The following is a 23,155-nucleotide window of genomic DNA, read 5'->3' as shown; positions in this document are numbered from 1 at the left end:
AGTTATGCTGTAATGAAGAGTCAAATACTTACCAAAATTATTCAGAGCCTATGCCAATCTCTTGCCTACATATAGTATTTCCAGCGATATGATCCTATAACTTACCCTGTCCGGTTTGTTAATAAACACTATAGGATATAATACTTTTATTATCTCTCTTTGTATTCTTTTAAATTCCAATTAATATCTCAACTGAAGTTCATTTAACCTAGTGTTTAAGGCTGACCTCCTATTCATGTGGTTGCCATATGCAACTCACTGATTTCCTCCTGCATTTATCTTTAGTGTGTGCAGAACTTGGAGAAACGTTTTTTGGTATGTAGTATAATTTCGAAAAATATAAGTTATTTTAAAAAATTTAGATAAAATTACACCTTCTCGCAAAATCTGAAGAGCTTTAGTTGTTTCCAGAGGCAAAGCTGACTGACTAATAAAGTTTTATATATGCACTAAGTCCAACTACAGAAATGGACTCTGATATTGTACATTTGCTAAATTACTGCACATTGATATTACTGGTTGGGAAGTATGGTTTAAAACAACTTTCACTTTTTTCCCCCCAGCCAAAACCAGATCTTACTAAGTCTTGAGACATAGTGTAACAAGGTTATTGGAATTGTTATGGAAAACTACTATAAGGACTCAAATTTTTAGAGATTTTTCTAAGTAGCATACTTTTTCTTTTTTACACAACTGCATATGCATGCTCAAAACCTTCTGGGTAAGTAGGCAGGCATGGAATCAACAACCCCTGTATTTAACTTCCATGATTTTTACATTCCAACCTTTTCTTGAGTTAGCATGGTGAGCTGAATCTTCCTTTATAATATGATCTTCTTCCATGATGTCTGACATTGGAACATTAAAGCTGACATTATCTTCATCAGATGGCTGAGAAAAAATAAGAGAAACACTAGTTCCAAACTAAACCTAGACTGAGAAAAAGGTATATACTGAGAAGAGTACTCACTAAAGAGTTGCCAGTTAACATGGGAGAGGATACCAGAGCATATGACCAAATCCTGTTGTAGGAAGTTGTAGTCATGCTAAATACATCCTCACAGGTTTGCCAAGCAGAACAATTCACCTGTCCTCTTTTCCTATCTCCCTCACTGCTCTAGTCCTCCCCCTGCAGTGACATTGCTGCACTGTGCTGCTCCCTGTGTTTTCCTGGGCCAGCTGAAAATAGGACCTCCTTGTAGCCACCAAAGTCTGTAGAAACACTCAGTCTCTTATCACAGTCCTTGTTTTCAGTTCACAGTCCTTTCTCTTATCACAGTCCTTGTTTTCCTTGTGTTCAGGGACATCATAAGGTATTTTCAAAATAAATTTTAAATTTTAAAATTAATTATCTTTTAAAATGAAACAAATTAGTATCTCAAATGGAAAAGACACAAACCATGGTCCAAGTATTCTAAGCACAAAAGTCACTGTTCTTTTAGATCTGAAGCAATGACAATCCAACAGCTTAAAAAAAAAAAAAGACACAGAGTATAAATTCATTCAGACAACCAATGTTACAGTGAAGTTTCTTCTCTGTCTTTCAGGCTACATCTCATGTGACATTTAAGCACTAAATTTAGTTATTCTAGATGAAAGTTCATGTTTTGTTAACTTTTCAACCAGCATTCGAAAATAGTACAGTAAAATGTTCCTATACACACTATTACAAGTTCTGAATACCAAAACAGGGGTTTTTTTCTCAGCAGAGTAGCACATACTTCAAGAAAAATATTTTGGAGTGTTGGTATAAAAAAAGCCATGGGCCATTCAGTTTGGAAACAAAGAGGCTATGTGTCACTTTCAAGACCTACAGAATTCTGCAACTGACTTTCCAGGTGTTTCCTGCCAGTATACTTTGAAACAGAAACTATCCAAAGCAGCCTGCAATAATATAAAAGTATTGCTCCTTCACACGTGAAATATTGTACCTCACTTCCTTCATTCACAGTTTTATTTTTTATTCAGATAGCAACAGAAGACAATAGACATATAAGAATCAAAAATACCTAACGTTATTCTAACATAGAATTCAGATGATGCACTTTGACAGAATGTTCATATACATTCCTGCTAGTACTAATGCATCGCTCATATGGGAAATAAAGCACGGGTACCATCTGGATCTTAGCAAGTACCCTCTCATTCTAATGAACTTTAACAAAAGAAAAAAATAAGGCCAAAGTGAGGTTGAAAAGGAATCAAAATGCTACACTTTTCCTAAAAGATGAAGTACAGGAGTACGCTACCTTAAAGCAGAAAATGCCTTTAAGTTGCTGTGATCAATTTGACAGCAACACTACAAGATATCTTTCACTTGAAATGCCCAAGATGACTGCAGCTTTGAAAATGGATGCTGTAATGACCCTACCAAGTCAGACAGAGATACATAACTAGTATTCCCTCCTAGATGTATTCAGCCAAAGCCAATTCACAAGCTTCCTAAAAAATACATTAGTATTCAAACAAGTGATTAATTTAAGTTACTGATTTTAAGTTACACACGTGCAAAACAACATTGTAGTATTTCCTGTAAAAGACTGGGAACTCAATAGCCACTACCCTTCAGACTAAATTACCATATTTGTATTCATAAAAAACCCCAGATGTGTTTTAATGATCATTTTATCACTGATCATTTAATGTTTATCTAACGTTTGGTATGTAGCTTTCTACTGTCACTGACAATGTATGTCAATCTATTATTTGCAACATGCTAATATTTCTTGCACAATTCTCATGTGTTACACAGGTATTAAAGATCTCATCAGAAGGAAAGTGAGTGGTAAATTTATTACCAAACACATTTGAAATTACTGATCTCAGCATCTATTTCTCCTTAATAGCAGAGCAGTAGTCAGGCAGGGATGGAATGAGTAAATAGTTCTCATATAAAAAAACATTTGCGCTATTAAAAATGTATTGGCTCACTGTTAGTTGTCTTTAAAATATTTTTTGCAGCATTTAAATTGCTACATTTTGATTACAGGTAATACAATCTAATAGCGATAGCTAAAGAGGAAATTCTGGAATAATAGTTCTATTAACAAGCTAAGTTAGCTTCAGGAAGTGTAAAAATGGCAAAACAGTTTGTAAGTGTCTCTGGACTGCATGCTCTTACAGCTAGAGGGAAACCATTAGAGGTTTGGTTAGAAATCATTACCACTCTGCTTCACTTCCATCTAGCAAGAAACTTGCCCAAATACTTGGAAATCTCCATGTTTGATTTCTTTAAATGCTATTGTATCTAATAGACCAATCAATGTGTAACTGTATTCACATTTAATTTGCTTTTTAGTAACTAAAAATTCAGTACATAAGCTTGATTCTCTATACATTTGTTTCAAAAGCAACAGAATCCCTTTTCCTCAAAGGAGGAGACAAACACTAAAGAATCAGTGTAAAATTATTTTAAGTAGTGAGAAGGTCATTATTCTATTGTGACCTAGATATTTCCCATAAGGTCAGATCACAAATTCTGTCACTGTATATTTCAGAAAGATCATTACTGCATTATATTGCAAATTATTTACTTATTTATCATTATTTATTCAGTTCAACTCCAACTAGATTTAGTGCCCTGTTCAGTTGAGCAGTGTCTCAGAAGAAAAGGTCTAGGAAAGTCAGTTCTAACTGCTTAGGACAACAGTCCCACAAAGCTATTCTTTCTCTTTGCTCAGTCAGACATCATAGTTCATAAAAGAGTCTGAAGGTTTACTTCCAGCATTGTCTAACCACCAGAGCATGTAAGTGCATTAAGATCTGCAAAGCTTCTAAACTTCCTGCACTACAGCAATCTGCCATAACCCCATCACAGAACATATTGGGACTGGGCACTATTAATTCCCAACAGGAAAGAGTTATCAGTCAGAGAGAAATCAATTTCCTCCACTGAAAATGGCAGATGTGGATTCTGGTTTGGTTCTCATTCTCTAGATTACATAAACTGCCTGAGAACTGTAGTGAATTTTCATTATTGGTAGGTTGTTGACCACTCGGAAGCAAGTATCTCACCACCCTCTCCGGATAGCGTACACACAAAAAGAATTTAAAATATCCCAGTCTCCTTTTATCTTTGTTTCAGCCATTTCTTAGTGAGAAATTTATGTCAAGGATATGGTTGAAGAGTTTTTATGGCTAAAAATCTATTCAAACTTTTACCCAAATTAAAAATATAGGCAAAATATGAGTGCTGGAAGGGGAGCTGGATGCAAAGAGCAAGTAACTCACCTCTGTTGCTGACAAACGTTTATCACCATTATCACTACCAACACCTGAATCTGAGTCCTTTTTACTTGGGTAGATGTCATCAATGCTAGATGTGAATTAAAAAAAAAAAATTGGTAAAAAGCTACCATAGCATTTATGTTCAAATTCTGTCCTCGTTTAAATCAGAGCAAATTTCCAACCAGTTTTAATAGTTGAGGGTGAAATAGCCCAGTACAGTTAAAAACTAAAAATTTACAGTCTGGCAGTAGTAAAATGGATCAGATGGAATGGCTGGTTAACCTAGGGATTAATGAAAACAACAGAAATCATCTGCTATAAGCTTATTTTTGTCTATAAACTAGGTAAAAATGCTTAGTTACTAGCTAAGTAGCACAGGAGTCCAACTGAAGCAATTTACTGTGAGAGAAGCAACCAAAATAGTTGAACTCAAACTGGAGTCAACTGATTTAATTGTAACCATTGATCCATTAAAAATATCTCCCTGCAGCTTAGAGTAATTATTAACACAGAAACCTCCTTTTTGTGTTTTAAAATAGACTTTGAAATTTAGGTTTTTAAGAAAATTACTATAATAATGGCAATTGCTCTCTCTTCTGGTTTCATTACCTGATATGCCCTCTAGTCATTTTGAAGTACACTATTAGATGCAATACTCTGATCACCTAACTTTTTTTAAAATATACTTTATTATCTCTTCATTTGCTATCTTGAAAGCTGCAATATTGAATTCAGATTGATACAGCAATTTAAAAAAGGAGCTTTATCAGTCTTCACATGAATAAGGTATCTGATTAATTAATCCTAATCTTAAATTACCTTTTACCAGCAAATACTAAGGATTTTTTCATAGAAACTGCCTATGGAAATCCTAACTGGGTTTTTCATTAGAAGTATAAAGTTATGCTCTAAAATAAAAATTTGGTAATTATTATGTGATAGAGCATCAGGCTGTTAGTTACCAACTGATATCTACTCTGTACTATCCCCTTACCCTAACCTGTAATCTCCACTATGATCAAAATATCATACAGGATATGACATTCCTGTCAATTCTCTCATATACTAAAAGAACAAAACAGAAAACCAGGAAGTGTTTGAAAACCTACTCTTCATCCTGGATTCTTCTCACCTTTGACATTTATCTGATAGAAATTCAAAAAGATGTCTCCAAAGGTACATGGAGAAAAACGATTCGTTTGAAACTTTATCTAGATGACTGAAAGAGAGATTCCATAACAGCTCTTGTTTTTTTCCCCCAGGGTTTTAGGAGCCACATCTCTATTATTATTCACATCAACCCTTTGTTTTTATTGAGTACTTCTCTCCAAAAATATCATACCTTCTCTGATGGTTATATGACACTGCCCCCGTTAGCAAAGAAAGAGCTGGCTGAAAGCTCATTTCCTACTGGCTATGGAGCATCTCATAGAAAGGAGTTGCTTCATATTCAGTTCCTGTCCTTAAACTATGGTACAAGATGGTATTTCCTAGATGTTTGATGCAAGACATGAAAGATTTTGTCTTTCATTTTGATAACAGATTAGCACGTTTCACTTTAAAAGCATCTCAAAATTCATACAGTTCTCTTTGCTTGACAGATAAGACTTCAGATGAATTAAAAATTATGTCTCAACTGTATAACAACATATAAATCACAAAACAACACAAGAAATTAAAATTTATTTAGTGTGTTAATAGGTTTACAAAAAAGTTTGAACACCCAATGTTACTTGCATCTGAATTATTTTTAATATATTACAGGAGGTCAATACTAAGAGGTTAGATTTAAACTAAGGTTCATTTTTAAACTCTTAACTAACATGCTGCTAACTTCATTTAGAACTGATTAATATTTTTTTTCCTAAGATCTTAAAGGGATTTCACTAGAATAAAAGCAAAATAATTTAAATTAAAGTAAAACAAATCTCTGTTTAAAAAAGTGCACTCTAAATAGCATCTAAACAAACAAAACTTGTGAATCCAAAGATAAATATTATTTCACTTTGTTTATAAGTGTTACATGGAAAAACTAAGGGAGACTTTCATACACACCTCTCTTCAACAGGTTGTGGTAAATGCTGTGGTTCTATGGCATTAAGATACAGCGAGTCTGCTGTTTTAATCTGACAGGCTTGCACAGTCAAATATTTGAATATATGCACTTTACCCTTTGTACAAATCTGGTAGACAAGAAAAAAAGTTAGGTTTATAACTACAATGAAAAAAATAATTTATTTCAAATGTCACTTAGCGTAAACCTCCCTGAAAACCAAATACTATTATTACAATGAATATCACATAAAGAAAAATGGATTTTATTCTTTTTTTAATTACTAAGTACTTCAATTACCTAATCAATTATTTGCGTGTACCAGTAAAAGTACTCTCAGAGATTAAGACAGAAAACAAGAAAATAATGTAGTCTACTTAAAAAAATCCAAATGAGCTTTTAACTAAAAAAAACTTACATTAAATATATGGTGCGGCCTATTACTAATGATAAATTGAATAATTACTTTCCAAAATTAGTCAATATTGACCCTTAATTAATTAGTGTGTCCTTTATATTCTTGGTCACATTGTTTTTGCTAGTGTCCAAGCATACTTGTGATGGATTTCAGCTGCATTTTAGAATTTTTTTCTTTAAGTGCACACTTCAACTTGCTCTGGTTTTTTTTAGTTTAAAAGCAGCATCACTATTGATTATGAAAAACTATTTCTCCAATGTAATAAAAATTCTTAAGTATTTCAACAGCTCTTAATTTAGAACAGTTGTAGCTTTCAGAGATGCAGAGCACAGGTTCCATTCATTTATTATCATTATTACTCAGTGTGGCCTACAGTTCAGAATAAGAGTTTGATTTCTTTGTGTATCACAATCTATAAACTTACACTATAAAGTTAAATAAATTTCACATGGATTATATTCTAGACCATCTGCATATCTTTAAGTTAATAATAAATCACTGTAGAACCTCCTAGAACTGGATTCTTATTAACAGAGAGAAAAATTATCCAGGAAATTTCTCACTTCTCTTTTTCAAAATTATATACATATTCTGACATTAGGTTTCATATGCAGATAGGAATGACAAAAATAAACAAGTAGCTAACAGAATGGAGATCTTCCAGATGTGTGTTGGTTGAAGGGATGCACAGATTCATACATAGAACACAGTATATTTTCATGTCTTATTTAGACATTTCCTATTTAGGTATCAACAACTAATGTCTGTGATGACTGCAATTCAGAAGCCTGCAATTGCAGAACGTGACATTTTATAGTCTATAATTTGCTATCATCCACCCAATATTAAGGCACAATTTAAATCATAGCTGTTACTTACTTGTGCTGGTGGAGATTGCAAAGGATTATTCTCAAGTAGTAATACTTGTAACTGCACCATCTTTCTAAAACAAATTGGAATCACAAGCACTTTATTGCAGGAAAAGTCAAACTTTACCAAGGGAAGATGCACTAGTTCTAAAAGTAACAAAAAGGAGAGAAGGTGTTATATCTGTTTTTATTTTTGACATAAAGTAGTATTTCTGAATAAAGCTTCTTTTGCATCCAGGAAAAATACAAACTCAGGGAGGAATAAGATCAACAATTACTCCATTCAATACTAGGAAATGAAAAGAGTGCTATTATTATGCAAGTGTTCATAAATATTAAAATCAATTCTTTGAAATATCTTTTTTTCCTGAAACTCAGATGACAGTTCCCATATTGCATTCAGATGCCTGTGTAACTTAAAAGATGCCTAGAATCATAAAGATAAGACATTAAAAAAACCTCACACACTGTTCTTCAGTGAATACCACAATGTTATATTCTGCAAACTCTAACGGAATAATTTTGAACACAAAGTAATTACTACTTTTTAACCATATTTACTAATATTAGTAAAAAATATTTCCAAAATGCTAATAAAAAGAGCTACTGTAAAGATATTTTTTGTTCATTTGTTTTTACCTTGGGGTAAAACTTCGAGGTAATTTCTTCGGACATTCAGTTCTTTTAAAGATTTCAGCAGGCCTATCTGCTGTGGCAAAGCTGTGATTTCATTACAGCTGACATCCTACAGCAAAATAGTAATAACAAATAATAATGAACTTTCAGATTCTAGATGTTTAATAATACAAACGTAGCCAAGTTGCTATTATCATTGTAACATAATATTAACCTTAAAACATGCAACAATCTATGTCCTCTTGTCACAATGTACAACAAGGTACATGGGAAAATGTTTACACATTACCTAAAAGCAGAGCAAATTCTTATTTGAAGAACAGGTTAATTTTGAAAGGTAATTTTATTTGTGTAGAAACATTCAAAACCATTTGCTTAAGATGTTCTATTTTTTTGTTCTTTTCTTCACATGAAGAATTTGGTATCATGGTTATATAACCAAATACATTAGGATGAAATGCAAAACTGCTAGTGTGTGGATCTGAGTTTTTAAAAAGGTTCCTGTTCTTCTAGAGGGAATATTTAAACAAAATATAATAATTACAATGATGATGATGATAATAATAATCAGCAATAGCATTCTATAATGATGCTCAGTAAAGGCGTGTATTTGATCCTCACAGCATGCAGTAGGCCATAATAAAATAGGACAGATCTTGTTTAGTATTATACAGATATTCAACATATTATTCATTGTAAAATGTATTTCTTAACTGCCTAGACAGGTTCTAAGTAGGTCTGCTTTTGATGACTAAATATAAATGGTTTAATAATCTGGATGAAAGTGGTATCCATCCTCATTTCAGCATTCCTAAAGGAGCAACTTTTGTAAAGTTGAGCTGAAAGGACAAGATCTGGCACTACTGAACACAGCTTCAAACAAGAAGTTTATATACCATGGTATTACTGTAATAAATACGATACTTTAACACTATTTATAACAAGAAACTGTTACAAATGTGTATGAAAGATCAACTTCTTGGATTAAGTCAGTCTAAAATGAGACAGTTGTCAGATACTAGCTATCATTTTTGCTGCCAAATGAACATTGAAACCTCTTCTTACATCCCAGGCAACCTGTAAATTTGAGTGATGTCCCAATTATGCTTTCATTTCTGTATTAAAAGAATGAAACAGTATTTCATAGTATTAAAGCTAAGTGGGGTCATGTCAAAATTTTCCTGAATAGCCAACGGAATACACCTACTCTCTCAACTGTTTCAAATTGATTTATATAGTATCTGGGAGCTCTTGGACTACAAAAGTTCTAGAAGTGAGTCAGATTTCTAAGTAATCTCTTTGAAGACACCTGTTTTAATACTAGTCAAAAGCATGGCATTAACTCTCTATCTTCCAGCCTAAAAAATGATAGTAAAAGCAAAATGTGATTTGGCAATGCTGCTCCCTGTATTAGACAAGTTTCTTCTTATAGCAGAATCTCACTGTTGCCAAGGCTTCCTTCCCTTCTCAAAACACAGTCAGGAAATTACTGTATCTTTTAGACAAGGAAATTAAAAATCCCAGTTAATGAGTGCATTTTTTGCCACAAAGTTTGGTTAATTGCACTGTTCCCAGATCATTTATTTTTGAAGCTTTACTGTCCTATTTTTAATTTACACACTTTAAATGACTTCATAATTAGATAATTGATTTTTAGAACACAGAATTTAAATTTAAAGTCACCTTGTGGCAAAGAAACTTTCTAGACCAAGTGCACTTAGGTACACATGTCAGAACAAGCCAGGGAAAGAGACAGAAAACTGTAAATGAAGTATAAAAAAAAAAAAAAAAGCCTGGGAGTGTGTAGCCTCAAAAACAAAGTCCACTTCCACCTACAGCCTTTCAAAACATCCTCAGTAAGACTGATCTGTTGTGACAGCATGTCAGCATTTACAAGATCTCTAGAGACAGTAGTATCCTTTATCCTACTAAACACTGCAGCCCAATTTGCTTTTTTTATTACTTTGAATAGCCATGGAAAACAAAGATCTACAACATTATTCCTAGTTATGCTCTTGACTATTATTAGACTTCATGAGTGTGTGTATGTGACAGAGACAGTGTTTACCTTTCCCAATTACTTTGCCAATAATGGATGCAATACTATCAGAGTCAAATGCTTATCGTTTTCAAGCTAATAATTTTTTAAGGAACTATACAACCAGCATTTTGCTTCATGGACATCTGCAGGCAACTGAAGTTCAAACACCTACTCATGTTCTGAGGGGCTAGTATTTGCTAAGGTGAGACTTGCATTAATTCTATATTGTTCTTACCAGTTAGGCTATGTCCTACCATGACAAGACAATTTCTCAAAATCAGAGAAATGTAAGGCATATTTAAATTTAACATTAATTTCTGTGGCATGAAAGCAAATTAAAATGATCAGCTTTTTTCCTTTGTTTATGGTAAAGTTTAAATGGTCTTAAACAAATCAATATGGGACTCTGAGTCTATATTAAGATATTTATTCACACACACACACACACACACACACACACACACACACACACACGGGGAGTTTATCCAAACCATTCAAATTAAGGCAAACTTCTTCCTTACATTCATTTTAAACTTGGGCCTCCTGACTGAGCAGTTATTCCTGAAAAGTGTGTGGATTCAGAAAGCTTGTGACATACAAGCCATACTGAACAGTAAAAAGAAGCTACGCAGTACATGAGCACATGGACTTTCTTAGGCAAACAGCAGGTCCTTCATGGTCAGGCTGATTAGACGCATGAGGTAAAGGACATAAATCCAAGCTGAGAGATTTAAAGGTTTCCAACATGAGACAGGAGCATCCCAGAGATGGAGAGGGCCATTATCTGAAGAAGGCAGCAGTGCAATACTGCCCAATAGGCTGGAGACCAGAATCTTACTATACAGTTGATAGTTCTGGGTTCAATTACTGAGCCATCTCTGCCTAATTCCTTTTCCTTGACAGAAAGTAGGTTTCAGATTATCTTCACACTGATTTTGCACTCATCCTCCTGGTTGACAGTAGATGTATGATTGAGATAATGAGCTGCAAATAAAAGTAAATATCCCAACCAAATTTTGCAATTAATTGCAATGTGTTCTGCAGGAAGAATAATTTATGTTACTTTGGTGCTTGTACGATAGCTGTCAGAACCCTAGAAATTAAAAGAAAACCTGAAAATTTTCTGCATGTAATATCTAAGTTACTGTATGCCACGAAATTTATATAAATACATACATGTAATAGAAAAAGAATTACCTGCTCCATTTTGGAGGAGAGTGGGAAAAACACAATGTTTGCTGGAAAGATCTGATCTAATTTGTGGTAAATTATGTTTATATCACTTTACAGTGGCTACAGAGGTAAATCTTGTTTAAAAAGTTAGATTAAAAAAATCCATTTGCTATGTACACACAGTTCTTACTGCATGCAGCTTGTGAAACATTTGGGGAACCTGAGGTTGCTTGGAAAAGTCCTATTAATACAAGCACTGCAGCCAGGTGGCATCTCGGGATCAATCCCGTGGCCCAGCTCAACACCAGCACTGTGTATGTATTAAAACAGCAGTATTCCCAGCCAGAGGGCTGGGCAATGGTTCTGCTTGAATCCCCTGCTATTCAGGCTAGCATTGCTCTCACACAGCTGAATTTTTCGTCCAACAACTGCAGTATGACTTAATCTTTTTTGTTTGTTTATTTATGTTTTTTACTCATTTCAGAACAATGATCACCTTATTATCTAAACTGCATTATATTATACATGCCAATACAAATCCCCACTCTCAATCCTACCACTATTTGCTTTTCCCAATACATCAGAATTATGTCATTTCCAGTTAAATAGTGCAACTCACTTCACTAGAAATGTACCAAACACACACGGTTGCATCAAACTAAGTAATAAGATCATCTCAATTGAGCAGAATCATGCTCAATTTAACAAAAACTTGTTATTCAACTACCTCCTTGCCGCTTTCTGATCACAAAGAACAAGCATCAGACCTTTTCAGTTTTCATAAATCTTCTAGGATACCTTCTGACATGTTGCTAGACCCTCTCATTGTTAGAGCAAGAATTGTTGTGTTCTTCTTGAGAGAGAGTAACACAAACTATACTGTAAGTGGAAAGCAATATGAAAATCCAGTATTCCAGAATTTAAACATATATTTGAACTAAACAAATCCCATCTGCTTTGAGTATAATCTACATTGATTTTCAAGCTTTTAATTTTTTATTAAATTTTGTTACTAATTTTAAACTCATTTTTTACTAAATTTAACTTGATTTATAAAACTGGAACCATCATCTTTTATTGCATCTATTTTAAGCACAACAAAAACAATGCTATAGCCCAACATGTTTTTCCTTTTAAGATTAATTCAGAACCATTCCTCTAATCTTACTAAACCCATCACACACACACAAAAATTCAAACTATTTGATAAGATAAACTAATAATGCTCAGCAAACAAACTTGCTAGACTTACGCTCAGGCATAACCCAGAAAGGAAAAGTTAACCACCTGTCCATCCTCATCAACAGCCAGATCAATTGCAATCTGTAACAGAAGACTGATACCACAGAATGCCATTCAAGAATACTAGAAGAAAAAAGCCCCTCCATTGCCACTTCACATATGAAGAATCAATAGCAGGACTGCAGCCTAGAGCAAGATTAGCTCAATTTCTGCTATCATAAAAAGAATAATATGATGTGCAGGCACTTTCAGGTACAGAAAATATGTGCATGATAAATGCTGTCAAAGGAGATAGCAGCAGCTGGAAGAAAGTTCAAAAGTCATTGTTTTACTATGCATAAATTAGCAGTGTCAAAATGTGGTTTATTTGTCAATTTATATCTCAAAAGGTCAAGATGAATAGAAATAACCAGAAGACATAAAGCATATGCCATAAAGAATTCAGTCTCAGCCTTCCTATAGAAGAGGAAGATAAAGAGAGAGAAAGGGAAGCATTATCTTATATATATTTTCCACACATATTCAAAAGAGCATTTGCAATTAAATTTATTTTTTATCTATAGTACCAAATAATTTTTCTACTTTTTCAGATTGTCATTGAGCGGATGATCTATTACAGATTATCTACTGCTTGCAGAAACAGTATTCATGTGGACAGTTTTGAAAACAAGAGGAATATAACTTTGGATATCTGTTTAGATAGGTGCTCCAGGAAAGAAAGGCTGCGTGACAAACATAGTGAAATAAAATGAAAATAGAGTGATAAGACCAGTATCAGGAGTGGAATGCAATGTGGTAAGCAGAGAGTAATAACAGACAAAAAGGAAGCAGGAGGGGAGGGTGCTAAGGAAGGGGTAACAGCCTTGCAGAGCCTGATGCCAGAACTTTTGAACTTGATACAGTGAAACAGGGAGCCAGTGCAGGGGTGAGTAAAACTTATAAAGACCATGAACTTTGACGCTGAGTATTGAATGAACCAAGGCCATTGATGTTGTTTAAAAGAGTTCAAAAGAATATAAAGGAAACTATTATTGTGTTACTACCCAACAGTTGAAAAAAACTTTGTCTTTCAACCTGCATTATAGTATTAAACACTTGTTCAAATATATGTGCAAAGTGATATTTTTGTTTCTATTTAAATACAAAAGAAGTCAAAATAAAAAGTAAAAAAAAAGATCGGTAACATACCAATTCCATTAACTGTTTTAGCTGACCTATCTCTTCTGGAAGAGAACCTAGCTTATTGTTACTTGCAATTAAGACTTTTAGAGGAAGACCACACAGGCAAGCTGGCAAAGAAGAAAGCTGATTTCGACTGCAACAAAACAAAACAAAACATTAAAACCATCAGTGATGTTCTACTGTACACTCACATAAAGTCTGAGAGTTGCAAAATTTCTTCATTTTCATGGGTCAGATTTTATGAAGATAAAATTTAAATTTTCAAATGCCAATCATTAAGAAAACACTTGCACATCAGAAATGCCTGCATTATTGACTAAACAACATTGTAGACTTTATAGTGCATTTTTTCCAGAGTGATATCAGTTTAACAATATTGTAACAAATCTGTTTTTCACCAAGAACAGCTGTTTCCCTTCCTAATGAATACCGGAAAGTCAACTGAGACAGTATTTTGCAAGTATTTAAACATTCCTGTGGTTTTATGTGCCACTAAAATGGATGCCTTCTGTTCCATCTAAAAGACAAATATATAAATTACAGACAAAATGGTTATTTTCTCAATTCCTTTTAAGCACATTTATAGCTGAAGATTACTTGATACTTCTTGTTCTATGGTTCTATGATATTAACCCAGTTAAATAGAGCCAAAAAATTCTGGGACTATCAATGGTTAATTTCTTTCCAAGATTCATAAGCTAAAACATGACAAATGTAAAAGATGGCAAATGTCATGACACTTTGTGATCACCGCATGATTAAAAATAGTGAGTTGTGGCTCAATTTCCAGAAGAAACTTCATGCTCTTCAGAATAACATATTAACTACTCTGTCGTAGAAAATGTAAAGGTTTTTAAAATACTTGTTCTTTCTTATGAGTATTAACCTGTAGTAAAACAATGAACAGTAACTTAAAAGTAGCACCCCAGTATAAACCATTTTAATTAGCTTCTGCTTGACTGTTAAGGCTTCAGACAGCAAAGATGTGTCTGAACTCTGAAAACACATGGCAAAAATTGCCCTGTGTAATTTCAGTAAGAAACCTTGAAGTGAAACAAAAGCAAACAAAAATCAAGATTCCACAAGTTTCACAGCATTTCTTCAACTGCCAATCCAGCAGTATACTACAAAGCCACATATAAAGATTTATATTCATGCTCCAAGCCAACAGTCTCAAAACGTTTTACAAAGCAAACTATCATCATATCTCTGTTGCACAAGCCAGGAAACAGACAGATATCAAATAACAAACCGAAAGACATTAAAAATGGGAAATCCAACTATTAACCAGCAGCAGTTGAAAAAAGAATCAATGCTTATTGTGGAGCCCCAGGTTTCTTAATTCTAGTGTCTTTACAGATGCCCAAGACACAACTTTTTCCAAAAACTAAGTAGAAATATTTTTTTTAAGTTCTAAAGAACTCAAACTGAGGAAATCTAGACTCTAAAATAGTTACAACTATGCCACAGATCAGCAGATCAGACACACACAAAAAGCAAGTCAAAACAATTTTTAAGCTCTACAGAACTCAGAAGCAACCCACTAAGAGATAAAGAACAGTACATCAGCAGGGCAAGTGAGTAATAAATCATCATTAGTTTAAAAGGAATTTCTTTAAATAAAATATGAACAGTATCCACCAAGGCCCAAAGACACCGTATATCTCTTGGCATCACTTTCTAATGCTATTTAACATATGGGTTCTGCTGGTGACAGGCAGAAAAATACGCATTCTATATCTATAATGTATTTCCTGACAAGAAGCTACATAGTTAGAAAGTCAAGGCTATACTTCCTTCTTTAACCTGTTTACTATGAGCAACTAACAAGGAGGAAGGGCACATCCAAGTGAAGAGGAGATTTTAAACTGAGGGAAATGACCTTAAGAACTTGAAAAACTTCCTTTTATTTTGTCCAATTTACTGTCAGATGTAATATAAAATCTAACTATTATGGTTTTGTGATGATTCACACAAATTCCATCACTACACCGAGTCACTGGTTCATGATATTGAGTTCTGAGTTAAATCTAATTCCTAAATTTACCAAGATATTTTATGTAAATTTAACAAGTTAATCCAGTCTTAATTTTTTTATGTATATCTAACAAACACTAATGCAAAATTTCAAGTCCTATTCCTTGTATGTGTGCAGATACTCAGAACACACCACACCATTTCAATTTTTAGAGCCAAACCAGCGTTCCACAGAGGCCAAAACTGCAGTACAGTAATAATACAGGAAGGCTTAAGAAAGATCCTCAGTGTTGAAGAAACTGACGATCAAACCTTCATACCTTGAATTTAAAGGACCAAGAGCCACTTCACCGTCCGCTCAAACCTCATTCTCACAAAGATCAGATTATTATATTTTACTATTACAGTTTTTACATTATTAATTGCAAAGAAAACTCCACACCTTGCTCCAGCTGAAAAAGGGTTCACGTGCCCTCCATTAAAAGCACATATGTGTTCACCTGCACTTTAACCAGTAGCAATTCTCTATACTGGTTAGTATTCACACAGACTTTTCATTGAAAAGAGACAATAAAATCTTTACACATTTGCAAACAAACAAAAAAAGTGGCAAAGTTAAACTTACCTCAAATTTAAATAAGTTAGCATTTGCAAGTTTACTATGGCATCTGGTATATTTTTAATACAATTGTGGTATAGATTTAGTGTTTCCAGTGACACAAAATGACACAACTCCATAGGAACCTCAGTTAATCTGTTCTTGGATAAATCTGAAAAGAGAAAAAAAGAAGGTACGTTTTCTGAACCATCAGAATGATGTATTTTGAAAAGCTATGTTTTATTTTAATAAGTGAATAAATGTAATCTACGAGGAGACGGTAAACTAAACCGGAATTTTTATTATGCAAAATAAATCTAGCATGAACATTTACAATCTTTAAATGAAAGAGACTGTGTATAAAAGAGCAAACATTCAATTATGATATATTTGATCAAATAAAAAGTAATTATTTGCAGTACTCAATATGCTAAGGAAAAACTTGCAGACAGAAGCAAGTGTAGATTCCAAAGCTCATGTAATATACCCAGAGATTTAGCCAATACACAGTTAGACATCTGCAAATAATGATAGCATTGAGAGAAAACAAACAACAAAGATTACATCTTTAATTTCTTTAAATAAATAAGTTTGTTCTTCAAACTGACCTGTATTCCCTAGGTCTAAACCATTTATAAATGAATGTTACCTATAGAAATAGTGAAGGCCTTCAGAAATGGATTTGATATAAGTACAGACAAGACAACAGCGGATTCCAATCCCCCATGTGAGTGCTTGTACCCACAGAACAAAAGCTTTTGACTTTTGATCGGTTGTTCATTCTTTATTTCTCATTCTAAGCACACAGACACAAAGGAAAATCAGTAGGAAGAAATGTTACTGAGGTTTGTTCCTTACCTAACACCGTATGAAGAATGAGGTTATCATAATAATGATGTGAGCTCAAGTCATAAAATAATAGTGCATGTCAGCATTCAACTGAATCAAATGGGTTCAAATAACTGCTTAAATAGTGTTGCAGAACAAACATCTCTCATCATCAGAAACCACACAAGTGCCACCTACCCATGTCAGACAGATAATCTGACCCAAAGGAAAGGAATGTGCATAGGCAAAAAGTGAAACATCTGATGGGCAGGAAAAAATAGAACTTAATGATCTTCTCACTTCTTCACTGCTGCTATTTTAAGCCTCCTCCCTGATCCTTCAATACTTATTGCAAAGCTTGCTTACTTAAACTAAATAAAGGGAAAAGCAGCTAAAGTACAGCAGATATATTTTCACAGCCCTGATGATCTGACTTCTCGCTTTAGGGTCATAAAGCAATTCTTTTTGGGAACAAACAGGTAGAAGTCTGAAGAACTTTTTAACTTCCTTTGCAGTTCCAGACTTGTCAGTTTGCTGTGCAGAAGCATGGCTTGAATTCAAGATTACCAACAGTAGGAAGGATTTATTGGTTTTGTTCTTGTCTCCTATAATGTGAGCTGAAACTCAGCACACTCTATTCTTGCCTGCTTCACCTCATTGCTTCCAGAAAGAAGCTGGTTTCATTATTCCATCCTTTACCAAGACAACAGCCGTGGTCTACAAGTGCAGTAACTGAGAGTAGCCCAGCTGACCCAAACGGCAGCACGACTGAATTGAGCATCTCAATCAAAATTATTCACTTCTAAGCTACTATACAACAGCAACACTTGAATTGTTCTGCTTCCTCTTAACAGGCTTTGATGGCAGTTAGATGCAGCACTACCTCAGCTTCTCCTTCCCTTAATTTCTGTCATCAAACTAAAGCATTCCCTATTTGGCTGAATGTTATTACTGTTTCCAAGCAGGAGAAAGCTCTTCAATGTTCCTCTGTTTTAGTGCTTTAATCCTCTACTGTTTCTATTTATCCTGAGAGAACTTGTTTACCAGCATGGCATTCCAATAAAATCACCATTGGTTCCCTCTCCTGCTGCCTTTCTAGCTATGTTTATTGTCAAATATTAACAGAAGACTGCCATGCTATAACTTTTTGAATCATTCAGGGGCCCTCTGTATTTTACAATTCAGTTGCAAAAAAAACCTTCCTTTTTTTAAAATCACACTTTCCTGCAGAGGCATTGCCATGAACATACTGCTCATTTCCTCCTTTAAAGGAGAAGAAGCAGCGAATTCCATAATAGTGAACTGAACTTCAGGTCTAGGCTGAAGACAACCTGCATGGCACTGGATGGTAGATGGACAATGACAGCCTATCCTTCAGCTGATCCTCCTTCAGCGATACACAGATCAAAATCTGTGAACACAAAAACGTTACTTCTTCAACTGAAGAAAGACAAATAAAAAATATGCAGATGATTACAGAAAAATTCCATCCTGTTATCCTCAGGACCATGGGTTATAGGACACACTACATACACAACAAAGGAAGTGAATTACTTGTTATTGTCTAGTTATCACAGTCCAAGATAATTTCAACACTTGTATCTGCTGTTGCTTCCTAAAAATGATGATGATAATAACTTAAAAAATGTAATCTATTCACACTATAAGCAGAGGAATAAAAACTATACATTTTATTTAACACCATTGTAATATAACTTCACAGAAAAGCAAAGCTTGCTACTATAATTTAATGATCATGGCTAGGCTTCGCGAACGAAGATTTAGGAAGGCTCTATCCACATCTGTTGCAAGCACGCTGGTGGCTAATGAGGCCAATATGAGGTAGACATATCCGATTGTAAAAGTCACAGCAAAAAGACTCCTTAGATGGTATATTCCGCAAGACACGGTTCTTTCTGTGTTGTCTTTTCTCCTCGAGAGTGATCCTGCGTGCGTTCTCAAAGGAAACAGCAGCATTATAGATGGTGTGTCTCCAGGCCTCCCGACTGGAGGCCAGAGTAGACCAGTTATGTTGATTAATATGGCCAAGGCTGAGATGTTGTTTCAGGGAGTCTTTATATCTTTTCTTCAGGGCTCCTCTCTTGAGGCAGCTGGTGGCAAGTTCACCATAAAGCAGGATCTTAGGGAGGCGGTGGTCCTTCATCCTGGAGACGTGCCCTGCCCAACGCAGCTGTGTTCTCAGCAACATGGCCTCAATACTTGTGACTGCTGCTTGTTCTAGAACAGATGTATTGGTCACATAACCTGACCAGTGGATGTTTAGGATTGTACGGAGGCAGCGTTGATGGATAAAAGGTATCATTAACACCAAATCTGAATGTCTTTGTGAAACACAGTACAGAAATGGAATCTGACATACAGAATGCCTATCCCATTTTTAACTAGTGGTAAAATTTTTGCCAAAAACAGACTTCACTGATCATATAGAAGTAAAAGAGAAAATAGAATGCTTTTAGTCAAGCCTGGAATGAATGTGAGCCTCTGAACATGATGCAGCTGTGAAGAAAGCCTAGCAGCTTTCTGAAAATTCCATATAGGAAAGCACACATCTTCAGAAATAAAAAGGAAAATAGCCTGCATAATGATTTTATACCATACCTTAAAAGCATACATAAACAGTTACAGACTGTTTGAAGTTTACATAATTATTTTGATACTACTTGATACAAAGGTACTTTTGCCTCAAATTCCTCCATCTTATAATTAGTCTGTATAAAAATTGGAGTTAACCTGAAATAAAAGTTCTAAAATAAAATACATGGGTTAAGCCTTAAGGAAACTGCAGAAACTTTTGAACATACTGAGAAAAACAGTGTGCATGTACCTTGATTTTGTCACCATTCATAAACTTGCTGAAAAATATTTTGCAAAGTCATTCTTGGGTTATTTAGGGAAAAGGAAGAACGCAGAAACTAAACTTTTAAACAAGTTCCGAAAATATTTTTAAAATACAGACAACTAGTTGGCAAACTTTTACTTTCTTTCTGTAAATTTTTAACTCCACACTTTCCAAATTGCTAAGCTGCACATCCCCCTTACTTCATTAATTTGATGAATAACACTTAATGGTAATTAATAATAATGAAGTTACTATACAGATTAATTTTTGTTTAAAGGAATTTTGAATAATTTGCTTATGCTATCTAACAAATTAATGAGTCTATGACAGTAAAAGAACATTTCATGGAGGCCAAGACAGTACAGGTAGGTTTCACCTGAGGTGACTATTTCCTGTAACTTCCATTACAAAATAGGTGACATAAACATCAAACAACAGGGCAGGGGAGGCCATGCACTGGAATAAGCTTTCTACTTTAAATGAAATACACCATTCATTATTTGTGACACAAAGACATTTTCAAACTACATCTGCTTTACTTCATCTTTCCCTGACAAGAACAAGTCTGTTAAAACTCGAAAATAAAGTACCACAACACAAAAAAATAGGCAAGCCAGTTTAGAAAAAATATTAGATGGACTCTTGATCTTTAAAAGAGTCAGCAGAATTCTGGCGCAGTGACATGGCTTTTGTATGAGAAATGTTACTATGTTGGAAGGAAGACAGGAACTACACAAAATAAGCACTTCCTCATCTGGGAGTGAACAATAAAAAGCAAAAAGTTCAGACTGGTAAATAAGCATTTAACAGAAAACTCCAAGCCAAATTTTGGTGACTGGTACACCCCACAGCCAGACACCACGCTGCCATCACACCAGTAATAACTAGCCACCATCCTTGGGGAAATCTTTCCATTCCTGTAGTTCTGAGTACGTTCACCACAATGAAGTACTACCACTGACTAGGACCTTTCTGACTTCACACTTTACAGCCAGATAACCAAGTGCCACCGTACATTTATATGCGGTATAAAACGGTGCTGCTGCGGAAGCCAAAATGGTTTTGTCAAAATAACCAGAATAATATAAGAAGTCAGATAGCTACATTTTTTCACTAAAACTACCAAAGCGCTCCGATTTTACTACTTTCCAGTGAATAATATATTAGTAAATATCAGTTATTAGCACACTATTAAATTAAATTAAAATTGCAGACTATTCACTGGAGAGCTAAACAATTAAAGGCTTTAAATCATAACAGCAATTCATTATGTAAATATGCTTATGCACTACTACACCACAAATCTTAGCCAAGAACTTGAAAGAAAGCAGTTCATTAAAAAGTAGTGATTTACAAATTTCAGATTATAGACAAATTCACTGAAAGTTTATATTTCTAACACACAAACCTAAAATAGACAAAAGTTGGAATTATGCAAGTAAAAAAAGTAAGCATCTATCCACCATGGAGCAAGAAATTTTTTATTTATATATATTATATATACATACATACACACACACACACAAAAGAAATATCTGTCTTTGCTATGAAGCTCTGCAATCAAGAAATTGCAAAGGAAAAAAGTCACCCAAACAACCTAAACTCCAGCCCACCAAGTTTCTTTTATTATAGGATTCAGCATTTACTGAATAAGATGGGAATCATTTTGAAGAACCTATTTGCATTTGTCCTAAGATACCACTCAAAGTATTCAAATAAGATGCCTAAAACAGATGTGGCAAAGAATGCAACCAATTCATGGTAAAAGCCTAAAAAAAATAGTAAGTTCAACCCTGATTTCATAATGCAAATAAGAATGTTAGAAAATACATTAAGAAGTCTATATAAGACATAACTATATGGGGCTTTGGCGCTTGGACGGCAGCCGGGCCGCACCGTGCTCAGATGGCAAGCAGCCTCTTTCAAGGAGACCACTGCTTGCTCCACACGGAGAGGGGTCTAGAAAAGGTGGTCTAACCAAAGCTCATCTCTGCCCTTCACCTGGTTAACCGCGGTCAACAGGCATCTTCTAATTGTGGTCAAACAAAGATTAAGAGACAAAGGCACACACCTGCCTTCAAAGCTGTACCCAAATTGACACTCGCACACTGAAACATCGGAACCATGCTTGATGCTGCAAATAGTGGATGTCCTGAGCGCCATTCTGCTCTAATTGCCCATGAATGTCACATTTCAACATCAACATTGCTGCTCTCAGTGAAGTTTGCCTTCACGAGGAAGGCAGCCTCAGAGAACACGGTGCCGGTTACAGACTCTTTTGGTCAGGTAAACCCAGAACCGAAAAGCATCTCTCAGGAGTCGGCTTCATGATCAAAAACTCTATTGTCCCTGAACTCGAAAATCTGCTGACAGGTCACTCTGACCTCATTATCTCCCTACGCCTTCCACTACACAACAAGCAACACGTTGTCCTCTAGTATATATGCCCCAACTCTTCAAGCTGATCTAGCCAAAAAAGATAAATTTTATACCGAACTGCGCCGCCTTACCCAAAAGATTCCCGCAGATGATAAGATCATTATCCTTGGTCAGAGTAGGAAAGAACTTAGAAGCCTGGAAAGGAGTATTAGGCAAGCATGGCGTTGGAAACTGCAACGATAACGGTTGCCTTCTGCTAGAATTCTGTGTGGAGCAGCAGCTCACCATCACCAACACTATCTTTCAGCAGAAAAATAGTCTGAAGACAACCTGGATGCATCCTAGATCCAAACATTGGCACCTCATTGATTATGTCTTGGTGTGACAGAGAGATGTTCACGATGTTCATCATACCCGCGTGATGCCTAGTGCAGAATGCCAAACAGACCATCGGCTTGTGCGCTGTAAACTTAACTTCAACCTTAAGTTCAAACCTAAAAGGGGCAGTATCCCAAGGAGGAGACTCCAAGTTAATGATCTTCAATCAGCTACAGTGAGAGACAGCTTTCAGGCAAAACTTCAAACTAGGCTTGAAAATCATTCCACAGATCCCTCTCCTGAAACACTTTGGCAACATATTAAAAATAGCATCCTGCAGTCCTCTGAAGAGTC

At 34.9% G+C, this 23,155-nt stretch overlaps 1 protein-coding gene across 7 annotated transcripts in view; it reads right to left on the bottom strand.

Annotated features, from left to right (window-relative positions):
- Nucleotides 1-23,155, bottom strand: part of LRCH1 (leucine rich repeats and calponin homology domain containing 1) — a 117,045-nt gene that overhangs the window by 44,642 nt on the left and 49,248 nt on the right. For all 7 annotated transcript variants that reach the window (XR_003532778.1, XR_003532780.1, XR_003532779.1 and 4 more), the window contains exons 2-8: nucleotides 16,444-16,588; nucleotides 13,848-13,974; nucleotides 8,207-8,312; nucleotides 7,578-7,714; nucleotides 6,283-6,410; nucleotides 4,231-4,315; nucleotides 786-891 (exon numbers count right to left, since the gene is read on the bottom strand). Coding sequence is in view for 3 of the 7 variants with exons in the window: in XM_027674354.1 (XP_027530155.1) it covers nucleotides 786-891; nucleotides 4,231-4,315; nucleotides 6,283-6,410; nucleotides 7,578-7,714; nucleotides 8,207-8,312; nucleotides 13,848-13,974; nucleotides 16,444-16,588 (834 nt within the window). In the remaining 4 variants the exon portion in view is untranslated. The remainder of the gene's footprint in view (nucleotides 1-785; nucleotides 892-4,230; nucleotides 4,316-6,282; nucleotides 6,411-7,577; nucleotides 7,715-8,206; nucleotides 8,313-13,847; nucleotides 13,975-16,443; nucleotides 16,589-23,155) is intronic.

The sequence above is a fragment of the Neopelma chrysocephalum genome, unplaced genomic scaffold, assembly GCF_003984885.1.
Source record: "Neopelma chrysocephalum unplaced genomic scaffold, ASM398488v2 Primary Assembly neopelma1_25, whole genome shotgun sequence".
Lineage (NCBI taxonomy): Eukaryota > Metazoa > Chordata > Aves > Passeriformes > Pipridae > Neopelma > Neopelma chrysocephalum.
The sequence above is the reverse complement of the archived record's forward strand: the minus strand, read 5'-3'. Positions and strand labels throughout refer to the sequence as shown.